This window comes from Pongo pygmaeus, chromosome 19 (assembly GCF_028885625.2).
Source record: "Pongo pygmaeus isolate AG05252 chromosome 19, NHGRI_mPonPyg2-v2.0_pri, whole genome shotgun sequence".
Classification (NCBI taxonomy): Eukaryota; Metazoa; Chordata; class Mammalia; order Primates; family Hominidae; genus Pongo; species Pongo pygmaeus.
Window position 1 is genome coordinate 54119968 of NC_072392.2, and position 13154 is coordinate 54133121.

The 13154-nt window shown below is 40.8% G+C and overlaps 1 protein-coding gene and 1 pseudogene across 9 annotated transcripts in view; one reads left to right on the forward strand and one right to left on the reverse strand.

The window, feature by feature from the left end:
• Nucleotides 1-13154, forward strand: part of ACACA (acetyl-CoA carboxylase alpha) — a 331795-nt gene that overhangs the window by 248986 nt on the left and 69655 nt on the right. For all 9 annotated transcript variants that reach the window (XM_054456897.2, XM_063655503.1, XM_063655506.1 and 6 more), the window contains 2 exons: nucleotides 6095-6364; nucleotides 12350-12447. In XM_054456897.2, the coding sequence (XP_054312872.1) occupies nucleotides 6095-6364; nucleotides 12350-12447 (368 nt within the window). The remainder of the gene's footprint in view (nucleotides 1-6094; nucleotides 6365-12349; nucleotides 12448-13154) is intronic.
• On the reverse strand, nucleotides 5007-5530 carry LOC129016985 (large ribosomal subunit protein eL20-like; annotated as a pseudogene).

The following is a 13154-nucleotide window of genomic DNA, read 5'->3' on the forward strand; positions in this document are numbered from 1 at the left end:
CCTTACAACAAACTTATGCCGTAGATTTTTATTACCCTTGTTTTACCAGTGAAGGAACCGAGGTACAGGGAGGTTGATAACTTACCTCAGGGTATATGGCTAGAAAGCTGAGTCTCAGTTCTGTCAAATTATCTTAGATGCAGATTCAGAGTCTCAGAATGTGGCTCCTGAGTCTGAACCCTTTTCTAATTTAGTATTACATCATGGGTATTTTTAAATGCTATTCATAGTCTTCAGTCATCATCTTATAAGGCTGTACAGAACACTAACAGTGATCTTACTATCCAATTTACTTCCCTCCAAAGTAATTTTAGATTTTCAGGAAAGTTACAAAGATAGTATTAGAGAGTTCTGGTATACCCTGTCCCAGTTTCTTTTAATGTTAAAATACTTTATGTAACCATGATATGATTACCAAACTAAGAAATAAATATTGATACAATTCTATTAAATAAAGCACAGACCTGTTTTTTTTTTTTTTGCCAGTTTTTCTATTAATATCTTTTTAATTAAGGAATATACTTCCTTAATTTCTCTAGTAAAGAAAATACCATTTCTTGGCTGGGCGAGACGGCTCATGCCTGTTATCCCAGCACTTTGGGAAGCTGAGGCAGGTAGATCACCTGAGGTCAGGGGTTCGAGACCAGCCTGGCCAACATGGTGAAATCCCGTCTCTACTAAAAATACAAAAATTAGCCGGGCATGGTGTTACGTGCCTGTAATCCTAGTTACTTGGGAGGCTGAGGCAGGATAATCACTTGAACCTGAGAGGTGGAGGTTGCAGCAAGCCAAGATTGCGTCACTGCACTCCAACCTAGGCAGAGATTGCAGCAAGCCAAGATCACGCCATGGTACTCCAGCCTGGGCAATGGCCTGAGACTCTGTCTCAAAAAAAAAAAAAAAAAGAAAATACCGTTTTTGTGTATGTGAACCTCCTTTTAAAAAATAAGCATTTTGGGAGGCCAAGGCAGGCGGATCACAAGGTCAGGAGTTCGAGACCAGCCTGGCCAACATGGTGAAACCCCATCTCTACCAAAAAAAAAAAAAAAAAAAAAAAAAAAAAAAAAATACAAAAATTAGCCAGGCCTGGTGGCATGCACCTGTAATCCCAGCTACTCAAGAGACTGAGGCAGGAGAATTGCTTGGACTCGGGAGGCGGAGGTTGCAGTGACTCGAGATCGCGCCACTGCACTCCAGCCTGGGTGATGGAGCAAGACTCCATCTCAAAAAAAATAAGTAAGCAATTCACATTAGCTATAAGGACAGGTTACTTAATTCCTCTGTGCCTTAATTTCCTCATGGCGATAATTACAGCTACCTTCGAGTTAATAATAACTACCATTTGAGGGCTTTTGTATGCCAGGCTCTGTACTAGTTTAATATGGTGTTGCTCACAACAATACCTCCAGAAAGGAGCTGTCATCCTCATTTTATAATTGGAAAAGTGAAGCTGTAAAAGGTTAAGTGTCCAAGGTTATACAGCTAGCATAAAACCAAGACAGCTTGACTTTGCAGCTTAAGCTCTTAACCACTATCAGTAGTTGTCAACTTTTAGAACAGTACAGCAGATAGTAAATGTTCAATTAATGGTAGTTATTATGATAGCTATTGTTATTTTTAAAATAAAATAGTTTAAGAATATTCAGGTCTCTTATTCTATGATTCCTAAAATATAAGTGGCAATGTTCTAAGCCCTTGGTGTTAACTATTTTTCAAGTATTATTTTTAAAAGTGAGGCAGTGTGCAGTGGCTCACACCTGTAATCCCAGCATTTTGGGAGGCCGAGACAGGAGGATCACTTGAGTCCAGGAGTTCAAGACCAGCCTGGGCAAGATGGTGAGACCCCACCTCTACAAAAAATAAAAAAAATTAGCTGGGCATGGTGGTAACACACACGCCTGTGGTCCCAGCTACACAGGAGGCTGAATGGCAGAATCACTTAAGCCCAGGAAGCCGAGGCTGCAGTGAGCTGTATTTGCACCACTGCACTCCAGCCTAGATGACATAGCAAGACCCTGTCTTAAAAAAAAAATTAAATTGAAAAAAAAAAAGACTGGAACTAGCAAGCATTTATTACTCCCAGACTATGTTTAGTGTTCCTGGGAAGCACTAGAGGAGATGCTATAATCGTTCAAGATGGTAAGCCAAAAGCAATCCTAGGCAGCATATAATTAGTTGTCAGAAGAATTCTCAGGCTGGGCAAGGTGGCTCACGCCTGTAATCCCAGTAATTTGGGAGGCCTAGGCAGGAGGATGGCTTGAGGCCAGGAGTTTGAGACCAGCCTGGGCAACATGGTAAAATCCTGTCTCTACAAAAAAACGCAAAAATTGGCTAAGTGTGGTGGCACATGCCTGTAGTCCCAGTTATTTGGGAGGCTGAGATGGGAGGATTGCCTTGAGCCCAGGAGTTGAAGGTTGCAGTGAGCCAAGATTGTGCCACTACACTCCAGCCTGGGTGACAAAGCGAGACTCTGTCTCAAAAAAAAAAAAATTCTCTACACAGAGGTCTTAGTAGGAGATCAGAAAAGAGAGGAATTACTTTAGGCTGGGAGAAGCTTTACTGAGGAAATGGAATTTGGATGAACCTTTTGGAATGGGTAAGATTTGGACAGAGTGAGAGGAGAGGAGAGAGAAAGACAAAGTTTTTTACGTAGAAGTTAATATAGTAGATTTCTGCTTCTAATAGTGTGTTTATCAAACCCATGGGTATTATTTTCTTAATTTCACATGTGGGGACATTGAAGCTCAGTAAAATTAAATACTTTTCTTAAGATCACAGTTAGTTAATATAAGTGATAGTGCCTGGATTTGGATCTAAATTTGTTGGACTCCAAAGCCCATGTTCACCTTTATATGCCCTATCCTTTGATTAGCAGTGAAATCTAAATTTTAATGTAAATTGAATAATAGATGCTTTCTTAGATGTTTGTCCATCATGCTACCTCAAAACTGAATGTCTTCCGATCAGGAATCTTGCTGCACTGAAACTGGGATAACACTCTCCATTCTGTAATGGTACTTTTTAAGATGGGGGGTGGGGCGGGGAGGCGGTTGATGAGCAACATACTTTGGAAAGACATTCATAAAGAATAGTGTGTTCTTGGTGCTGCTGTGTTGACACCTAATTAGAAGTCAATATTGCAAGCATAATGACCTAGCCAATTGCTGAACTCACTGCCCAAGTGACACAGTTAGAGTCCCCAGGTAGTAATGAAAGATAAGAGTATTATTTGCCTGCCCAGTGCCACATGGTCACAATGTTTACATTAGCACACAAATGCTGAAGTAGATTCTTCAGGGCTTGTATCTAAGCTGCTTCTGGCCTATGTGGCTAAGGTTAATATATCATAAAATTTGGTGTAAAACCCAATCTTTCTAACTACAAATGCATTTAGAGGAAAATTGACAGAAAATAGCTTTTCATTCCTGAAAAACAAAAGGTTTGGGCTTAGAGGGGCATGTGTGAAGGCAGATAAAGCATTTCTCCTCGTGCAGGGATTATATTAACTAGCTTCTTAGAAACCACAACCAAAATTATCCTGATATTTGAGTGTTCACTGTGCTATTTTTTGAATGATCTATTTTTCCTTCCTTTCTCTGTCTTTAATGAGTAGATAGAGTAATACCTTATCTTAGAAAGTGATTGGATTTTTTTCTGTGTATTATATCCATTTTGACTTGTATTTGGCCAATGATATGATATATTAAATAGCTTATATTTATCTGTGGGTGTTTCATATATATATTTCCTAACGCTGAGAATCACAAATAGCTGTGTAGAATGCTTCAACCAGCCTGATTACAGTGGATGTGCAATTGGATTGAGGAATGTGTACTCAGAGCTTATGATCACTGGCCTGGTTGAGTCTGGGTGATGCATGTGGCTTTCCAGGGATGCTGCTATTTACATCTGTTAATGGCCCTTCTTGATGGCCAGCTCCCCAATGAGGTGATATGCAGCAGCCTGGGGATGAGGGACCAAGGCTGCAGATGTGGCTGGGCTCCATTAGGCAGGACCAGGGATCCTCATCTGGTAGGTAGGCTTTGTGTTTGGTGGCGAGTGGTGGGGGCAAGGAGGGGGGCGAGAGACAGAAAGAAAGGGAGAAAAAAAGAATGGAAAACATTACTTATCCAGGTATAGGGGAAACAGACAGGCAGACATGAAAAACTATAGCTGTAACTAGAGTATGAGTGAATAGCATAGAAGAGAAATGGAACTAGCAAATATACAAGTAGAAGGATTGACTAGTTCTCATATAGAAGGGGATTAAAACAGAAGAGGTCTGTGAGAGTTTGGGAAGAGACATGTCACCTCTGCCTTTTAAGTCAATATCATTTATTTGTGTAGCTGGCCAGATGCTGCTGAACAGAGAGCAGAGATTTACATGTAGTGCAGCAAGAGATTAGTTCTTTCCATCCTTTGGTTTTTCTGGTGCTAGGAGAAAGCAAGAGATGCCCACAAGGATGCAATGTTGAGCATTGATAAATTCTAGCAGAAATGGAACATACCTGAAACAAATCAGTAAAGAGTGTTTCTGTTATTCCTATCAAATGCTAGAGGACAGTACAAGGAGCCTGGATCATGAAAAGTGTACAGTCTGTGAGAAGTGATCCTTTTTCTGCTTCCTTGTGTGTTAAAGATTTCTTGGAACAAATGTCAAAAAAGATGGAAATAGTGTCTGTGATAGTCCATTTGTGTTGCTATAAAGGAATACCTGAGGCTGGATAATTTATAAAGAAAAGATGTTTATTTTTGGCTCATGGTTCTGCAGGCTCTATAAGCATGGCAACTGCATCTGTTGGGCTTCTGCTAAGTGTCTCAGGAAGCTTATGATCTTGGAGGAAGGTGAAGGGGGAGCCAGCACATTACATGGTGAGAGAGGGAGCAAGAGAGAGGTGAGAGGGAGCAAGAGAGAGGTTGGGGGCAAGGTGCCACACTCTTTTTTTTTTAGCACCGTGACATTTTTGAGTTAATTTAAGCCACACCTGGGTGAGAGGGCCCTGCACCTAGAAAAAGGTGTTGGGACTCTTGGTGGTGAAATATGGCTTATGCTAACCATGCAGGACCCCATGGGGCAGTGGGAACTTGATCTTGGAGTCATGGAACTGTTTGACCGCCAGCTGGCAGCACTTGCTGGCCGCAGTCTCCACCTTCATGATCTGGATGGAGTGGGCCTGTGTGTGATGCCAGGTGCCCATGTCTCACTAGCACTGGATGACAGCACCCATGGTGGTCAAGTCCTGATATCCAGTACAGGTTGTAGGTGCTGCTACGGGAGTCGTAGTGCAGCTAGATGCCAGATTTCTTCACCTGCAGGGGGGATTTCTCAAACACCTACCTACAGTAGACAATTTTCCCTGAAGACTCCTTATCTTCTTTAGCTGAGATACCAAGTACCAGAGATGGGACTTGGCAATGACATGATTAGGTGCAAAGATTCACATACCATAGAAGGCAGCATGTGGCATTTGGGGGTGGACAGGCAGCAACCCACCACCTTGTACTCTTTTAGTGTGCCCAAGGCATTCATAGCACTCTCTTCATGCTTGCTTTCACCCACAAAAGGCCACACTCTTTCAAACAACTAGATCTAGCATGAACTCACATCAGAGGGGAGCACCAAGCCATTCATGAGGGATCCACCCCATGACCCAAACACCTCACACCAGGCCCCACCTCTAATGTTAGGGATCATATTTCAACATGAGATTTAGAGAGGACAGACATCCAAACCATATCAGTGTCTTAGTATATACAGCAGTAAAATGAGAAATCTAGATTTAATCAACAGTGCCATGGCATTCTTCCACATGTATCCTGAGTGCATTTAGATTTTGGCTTTTCTGTCTTCTTTGAGCAGGCCCAAAGAAGGAATTGAGACAGTTTTGAAATACACAGTAGACCAGCTGTTCTCAGCATAATCTAGCAGTATACTAGAATGTCTTTTGTAGTTTCCCACAGGGAGTTTGGCTCTTTAGCAATGTGTATTTTACATAATGGCTGTGCCTAGGTATACTCTGATACCTTAAACGAACCTGAAAAAAATTCTGCCTGTAAGAAACTTCTGTTCATTTGTTTGTTTATGCCTTTCCAGATTGGCATGGTAGCTTGGAAAATGACCTTTAAAAGTCCTGAATATCCAGAAGGCCGAGATATCATTGTTATTGGCAATGACATCACATACCGAATTGGGTCCTTTGGGCCTCAAGAGGATTTGTTATTTCTCAGAGCTTCTGAACTTGCTAGGGCAGAAGGTATTCCACGCATCTATGTATCAGCCAACAGTGGAGCAAGAATCGGACTGGCAGAAGAAATTCGTCATATGTTTCATGTGGCCTGGGTAGATCCTGAGGATCCTTACAAGGTACACAATAAGAACATATACTACTTCAAGGTGCTATATGGTTATGCTACATGTGTAGAGAGGTGGGGGAAGGGTAGAGGTTTAAGTTCAAAAATCACCACTTATGGTAAAAATTAAATATAAACAAAATTATTTGTGAAAATTCCTTAAGACACCATATTAGAGACAAATTATTTCTCAGTATGTTCACTTGGTTTTTCTTCCATCTATAAAACAGGTTGCTGTTTCTTTGGTTGAGCACTAGATGAAATAGTAGGTATGCATTTAGTGTGAGACATGCTAAATCAAAAATATATATCTTTAAACTATTTCATTGTGGCCTCCAGGACTTATGGTCAATCATCAACAAAATCCCTTACCTCCTCATCTTCTGCTCCAACCTCCTTGTTCACCATGAGATCTGTCTCTCCTCTAAAGATATTGCTTCCCCTGTAGCCCTCTGAAGTACTGATTTCTGTCTTTCTTTTGTACCACTGAGCCTGGAAGGGGAATATTGTCCTCCTTGATCCTCATTGCTGCTTCCAGACACCTCTCCCTTCTCTCTGAAAAAATCCCATCTTTGAATCTCATGTCATCAGACTGTGCCATACCCTCACTGCTCCTTGTGTTTCCTGATCCTTTGGTCACTCCCTCTCATTCTTTGCATCTTTTAGTTCCTGGCACATTGTCACTCTGTCCATTACTAATAGTCATGTGATAATTCTTGGTGATTGCTATATCCACGTAGATGATCCTTCCCATAATCTGGCCTCTTGGATTCTTGACTTCTTTTCTTCTAGTGGTTCTATCCTATGACCTAGCTCAGCCTCTCATTCCCCATAATCTCAATTTCAAGTATCTCTTTCTTTGCTACCCCCTCCATCCTCTCTTTCCAGCTCCCTCTCTCTAGTCCAACAATCCTTTGAAATCATCATCAGTACCATTGAGTTGAACTCACCTGTTTATCCTCCCACCTTTCTTCTGTTCTTCACTCCCTCCTTACACCTCATTTCATTCCTATCTGGCTTAAACTCCAAGGTCAGTCCTTGATTAATCATTGTAATCACCATCTTTTCTGCACCTTCAACTTTCTCTCTCAACTTGCTTCAACTTGCTTCTCTCTTCACTCTGCTTACTCTGTGCTTTTACAGAGTGTTTAAATCCAACTCTCTCCATTCTGCTCCCATGCCTACACCTGCCCAGCTGAACTTTGATGGAGAAAAAAACAGTTCTGTTGACTGATCTTACTTTAAATTCAAGCTTAGCAACCTCCTGGATGACGGTTTCACATCTCTGCCCTCAAACCTCTAACACCCACTTCCCTCTCCCCACTCTTAGCTGATATCATCAGACTTTGCTTCCCAATTTTCAAGAAAAGAGAAACAATGAGAAGAGAGCTTCTACAAGCTCCCATGTACCTGCATCCATTGCGCCCTTACTCTTCACCTTCTCTTCTACACTTTGAATGAACAGTTCCTACTTCTGTCTGAAGCCAATCCCTCCTCTTGTACACTTGATCTCCTTTCTTGCTAACTTAAGTGTATGATCAACACTTCTTCATGCTCTTTTGTGCCTCAGCACTTTTTCCCTCTGTACTGTATCAGCCCTTTTAGCATACAAACACCCCTCCAGTCACTATCCCTCCCCTCCTTCCCTTTACAGGAAAATTTTTTTAAAGGAGTTGTTCTTGCTGTCTCCAGATGTTCTTCTCCCATTCCCTCTTGAACCCACTTCACTTGAGCTTGCACCCTTACCATTCCACTGAAGCTGCTTTTGTCAGGGTCACCAGTGATTCCATATTACTGAATTCTATGGTGAATTCTCAGTCCTCACCTTAGTTATTTGACAATAGCATTAGCATTTGACACAGTTGGTCATTCCTTCATCCTTGAAATACTTTCTTCTGTTGGCTTCCAAGAGCCCAAAGTCTCCTTTTTATCTTCCTGCATTCGTGGCTCCTCTTTCTCAGTTTCCTTTGCTGCCTTTCACATCTTTAAATGTAAGAGTATTTCAGGAGATGATGGAAATATTCTACATTTTGATTGTGGTGGTGGCTACCTAAGTACATACATTTGTCATAACTCATCAAATTATAACACTTAAAACTGATGAATTTTATTGCATGTAAATTATATTTCAATAAAGTTCATAGAAAAACTTTATTAAAGTATGGGAATTGATCCAGTACAGGGGTTTTTCTGGGGCTGATGAAAATATTCTGGAATTAGTGGTAATGGTTGCACAACATCTGAATATACTAAAGTCTACTGAGTTATACATTTCAAAATGGTGAATTTTGTCTGGATGCAGTAACCCAGCACTTTGGGAGGCTGAGGCAGGCAGATCACTTGAGGCCAGGAGTTCGAGATCAGCCTGGCTAGCATAGCGAAATACCATCTCTACTAAAATATAAAAAATTAGCTGGTCATGGTAGCACACGTCTGTAATCCCAGCTATTCAGGAGGTAGAGAGGCACGAGAACTGCTTGAATGCGGGAGGCAGAGGTTGCAGTGAGCCGGGATCGTGCCATTGTACTCAGCCTGGGTGACAGAGTGAGACTCAAAAAAAACTTTAAAAACCAAAATGTTGAATTTTATGTTATATTAATTTTATCTCTTTTTTTTTTTTTGAGAGACAGGGTCTAGCTCTGTCACCCAGGCTGGAGTGCAGTGGCACATTCATAGCCTACTGCATCTGCCAACTCCTGGGCTCAAGTGATCCTCCCACCTCCACCTCTCAAGTAGCTGGGACTACAGGCACACACCACTATAACCAGCTAATTTTTTTATTTTTCATAAAGACAAGGTTTTGCTATGTTGCCCAGACTTGTCTCAAACTCCTGGCCTCAAGTAATCCTCCCACCTTGGCCTGCCCAAGTGCTGAGATTATAGGCATTAGCCACTGTGCCTGGCCAGTTTTTTTGATTATAAAAAAATGTGAATGGAGACATGTCAGGAGCACAGAGGCTGCAGCAGGACCAAGAAGTTCTGGACTCCCCATTCTCAACCCCACTAGGACCCAATGCCCTCTCACCTGGTGGTTTGGCAAGACAGCCAATATAGAAAGTAGGGTAGAAGGAAAAAAGTGATTCAAGGGCTTTGTCCCTGGACTACTCCTCTTTTCCTATTCACCTTCCCTTGGTGATCTCATCCTGGTTTTTTATTTTGTTTTGTTTTTTTGAGACAGGTTCTCACTCTGTTGCCCAGGCTGGTGTGCCGTGGTGCGATTATGGCTCAATGCAACCTCTGCCTCCTGGGTTGAAGCAATTTTCCAGCCTCACCCTCCTGAGTAACTGGGACTATAGCCATGCACCAGCATGCCCGGCTAATTTTTTTGTTTTTTGTAGAGATGGGGTTTCTCCACGTTGCCCAGGCTGGTCTCGAATTCCTGAGCTCAAAGTGATCCGCCCGTCTTGGCCTCCCAAAGTGCAGGAATTAGAGGTGTGAACCACCGCACCCAGCCTCATCCAGTCTTTTAAAGCTTTAAGTTTCATGTACAAGCTGATAAACTTGCAAATTTATATCTTACCCCTGAACACAAGATTCATATATCCAGACTCAACATCTCTACTTACATCTGCCTAAATGTCTGCCTAAATGGTAGCTTCTCATCTTCCTTTAATGTGTTCTTCCCACAGTCTTCTGTCTCAACAGATGGTACCTCTATTGTTTCATTTGTTCAAGTAAAAGACCTTGGAGTTATTCTTGACTTCTGTCTTTCTTGCACACCCCACATTCACTTCCATACCCCATTCATCCATCTAAACAGTAAATCATGTTTGCATCCCTACCTTAAAATATATCCAGAATCTGAGTACTTCTAACCAATTCCACTGCTACTTACTAGCAGTAGCAGTAGTCTAACTCTTCTTACGTGCATATTGCAGTACCCTCCTAATTGGTCTTCCTGCCTCTGGCCTTGCTCCCAGCCCCACCAAGGTCTGTTCTCAACGGAATGTAGAATGAGGCCATGTGTGGTGGCTCATGCTCATGCCTGTAATCCCAGCACTTTGGGAGGCTGAGGCAGATGGATCAGCTTGAGGTCAGGAGTTCGAGAATAGCCTGGCCAACTTGGTGAAACCCTCTCTCTACTAAAAATATAAAAATTAGCTGGGCATTGTGACGGATGCCTGTAATCCCAGCTACTTGGGAGGCTGAGGTGGAAGAATTACTTTAGCCCAGGAGGCAGAGGTTGCAGTGAGTCAAGGTCGCACCACAGCACTCCTGCCTGGGTGACAGAAGGAGACTGCTCAAAAAAAAAAAAAAAAAGTAGAATGATCTAGTTAAAATATAAATCAGATCACAAAATTTTTCTCTGCTTAAAACCCTTTAATAGCTTCCCAATTCTTTCAAGTAAAAGCCAAAGATCATATGGTTGCCTACAAGGCCTTACATAGATTGGCTTTCCAGTACCACTCTGCCCTCATTTCTTGCTACAGCCTCCCCCAACCTTTCCACACATTGGCTCTACCCGACTCTGCTTTCTTAAACTGCGAAGCACATTGTGCCTCAGTGCATTTGTACTTGCTCTTTCTTCCACCTAGAATGCTTTTTCCTCAGATATGCTCATGTCTTATAGCCTCAGCTCCTTTAGGTCTTTACTCAAATGACACTTTTCAATGAGGCTTTCCTTGGTTATTTTTTCTAAAAGTTCGACTGTGTACCTTCTCTTTCATTTTGTTTTCCTTAAACATTATTCCCACTCACATTATACATTTTACTTATTTTGTGTATTTCCTGACTTTCCCAGTAGGAGGTACGTTTCATAAGGGTAGGAATTCTTGTCTATTTTTGTTAATTCCTGTTTTTCCAGTGCCTGGAATAGTACCTTGTACATAATAGGCACTCAGTAAATGTGTACTGACTGACATACTAATGACACTCAGTGCTATCAGGCATTCTCGACACAAATCATGCAAGACCAATTGCAGATTTATGTCTTTTCCATGTTGTGCTCACTGTGGGACATACATTTATTGAGTTAAATGGTGGGCATAATTTCTCATAGTATTTAAAATGCTTCCCTGTGTTTACTTATTTTTTTGACTGAGTGACTAATTCACTTAAGTTAAACACATATACCATGTACCTCTACTTTGTATGTGGCTGTGTGTATAGATACATATAAATCAATTATGAAATGTTAGTATAATTGTTTACATGTAAATGGGCATTAGGAGTTGTTTATTGAAAAAACAAAAGATCTGAGTTCAGTGTTCACTATTAGCACTGTATAGACTTCTGATTTTAATATCGAATCTCCTAGATTTGCGGTTTTCTCTTATCCCTTGCTTGTATTTATTTTGATGATCCTGTGGATTTGAGAGAGTGAAAAATAGTAATTCACACAATTCTTTAATTGCATGTTGATATCTTTAATAGAGATGTCACTAAAGATCAGAAAATGACTCTTTAACCCTGTTGAAAATGAAATGAGGCCGGGAGCAGTGGCTCACGCCTTTAATCCCAGCACTTTGGGAGGCCGAGGCGGGCAGATCGCGAGGTCAGGAGATTGAGACCATCCTGGCTAACACAGTGAAACCCTGTCTCTACTAAAAATACAAAAAATTAGCCAGGCGAGGTGGTGGGTGCCTGTAGTCCCAGCTACTTGGGAGGCTGAGGCAGGAGAATGGTGTGAACCAGGGAGGCGGAACTTGCAGTGAGCTGAGATCACGCCACTGCACTTCAGCCTGGGCGACAGAGTGACTCTGTCTCAACCAAAAAAAAAAAAAAAAAAAAAAAGAAAGAAAGTGAAATGAATGGAATATACTTGGAATTGCAGCTAGAAGGTATCTTGTTTCAAGGACAGTTAGTGAGTGAAAAAATAGGCACTTCATCTTTCAAAGGAGGACTGTCTGTGCTAGTATTCTATTAGACAGTAAACCTAAGAAGTGATGTGGCAATTTAAAGCTAGCTGTGGAACAAGCTTCATTATGTATGCTTTGCTGTATCTTCTGATTATATGACAATGGCAAATAATGAGTTAAAAACTATTTGTGCTACACAGGGATACAGGTATTTGTATCTGACCCCTCAAGATTATAAGAGAGTCAGTGCTCTCAACTCTGTCCATTGTGAACACGTGGAGGATGAAGGAGAATCCAGGTAGGTATATATGTATTGGAATAATTTGTTCATGACTAAAGAAAGGAGAATATGGTATTTTTTTCCATATTGTACGGCTGTTCATAACCTTGAAGAACATTGAAGATGACATAATCTAGATGTTTTAGGTTTATATCCAGCTCTACCACTTATTAGCTGAAGAACCTTGGGTTATTGATTGAAATTTTTAAATTTATAATACTTAATTCCTTTTAGAAAAACTGAAACATGTAAACAATTATGAAGAAAAAAAAAATTAGTCACAATCCCACCTTCAGGCCACGATTATGAATTTATGTTATACACTTGCTGTCTTTTCTATAGACATATCTTTTTTCTATGTGATTGAGATTATAACAAGAATTTCTTTTATAATTTATCCTTTTTGCTAAAAACTATTTTTGGGGAAATTTCATGTATTCTTAAAACGTTATTTAAGAATATGATGCTTAATGGCTACATAGTATTTTATTATAATAAATATATTTGAACATTCAGACTATTTCTAATTTTTCATATCCCTGGGCTGAACCCCCTTAAGGGACATTTATATAAGTTTCATATAAACTTTCAGGAATTAAAAGCTCTGATCATCCCTTTTTGGTTAATTTCTAGAAGTGAAATTGCAGGTCAAAAAGTCAATTTTTAAGGGTTTTAAAAAATAATTTTAAATTGCCTTCCCAAGATTTGCATTTCTGTCAGCAGTG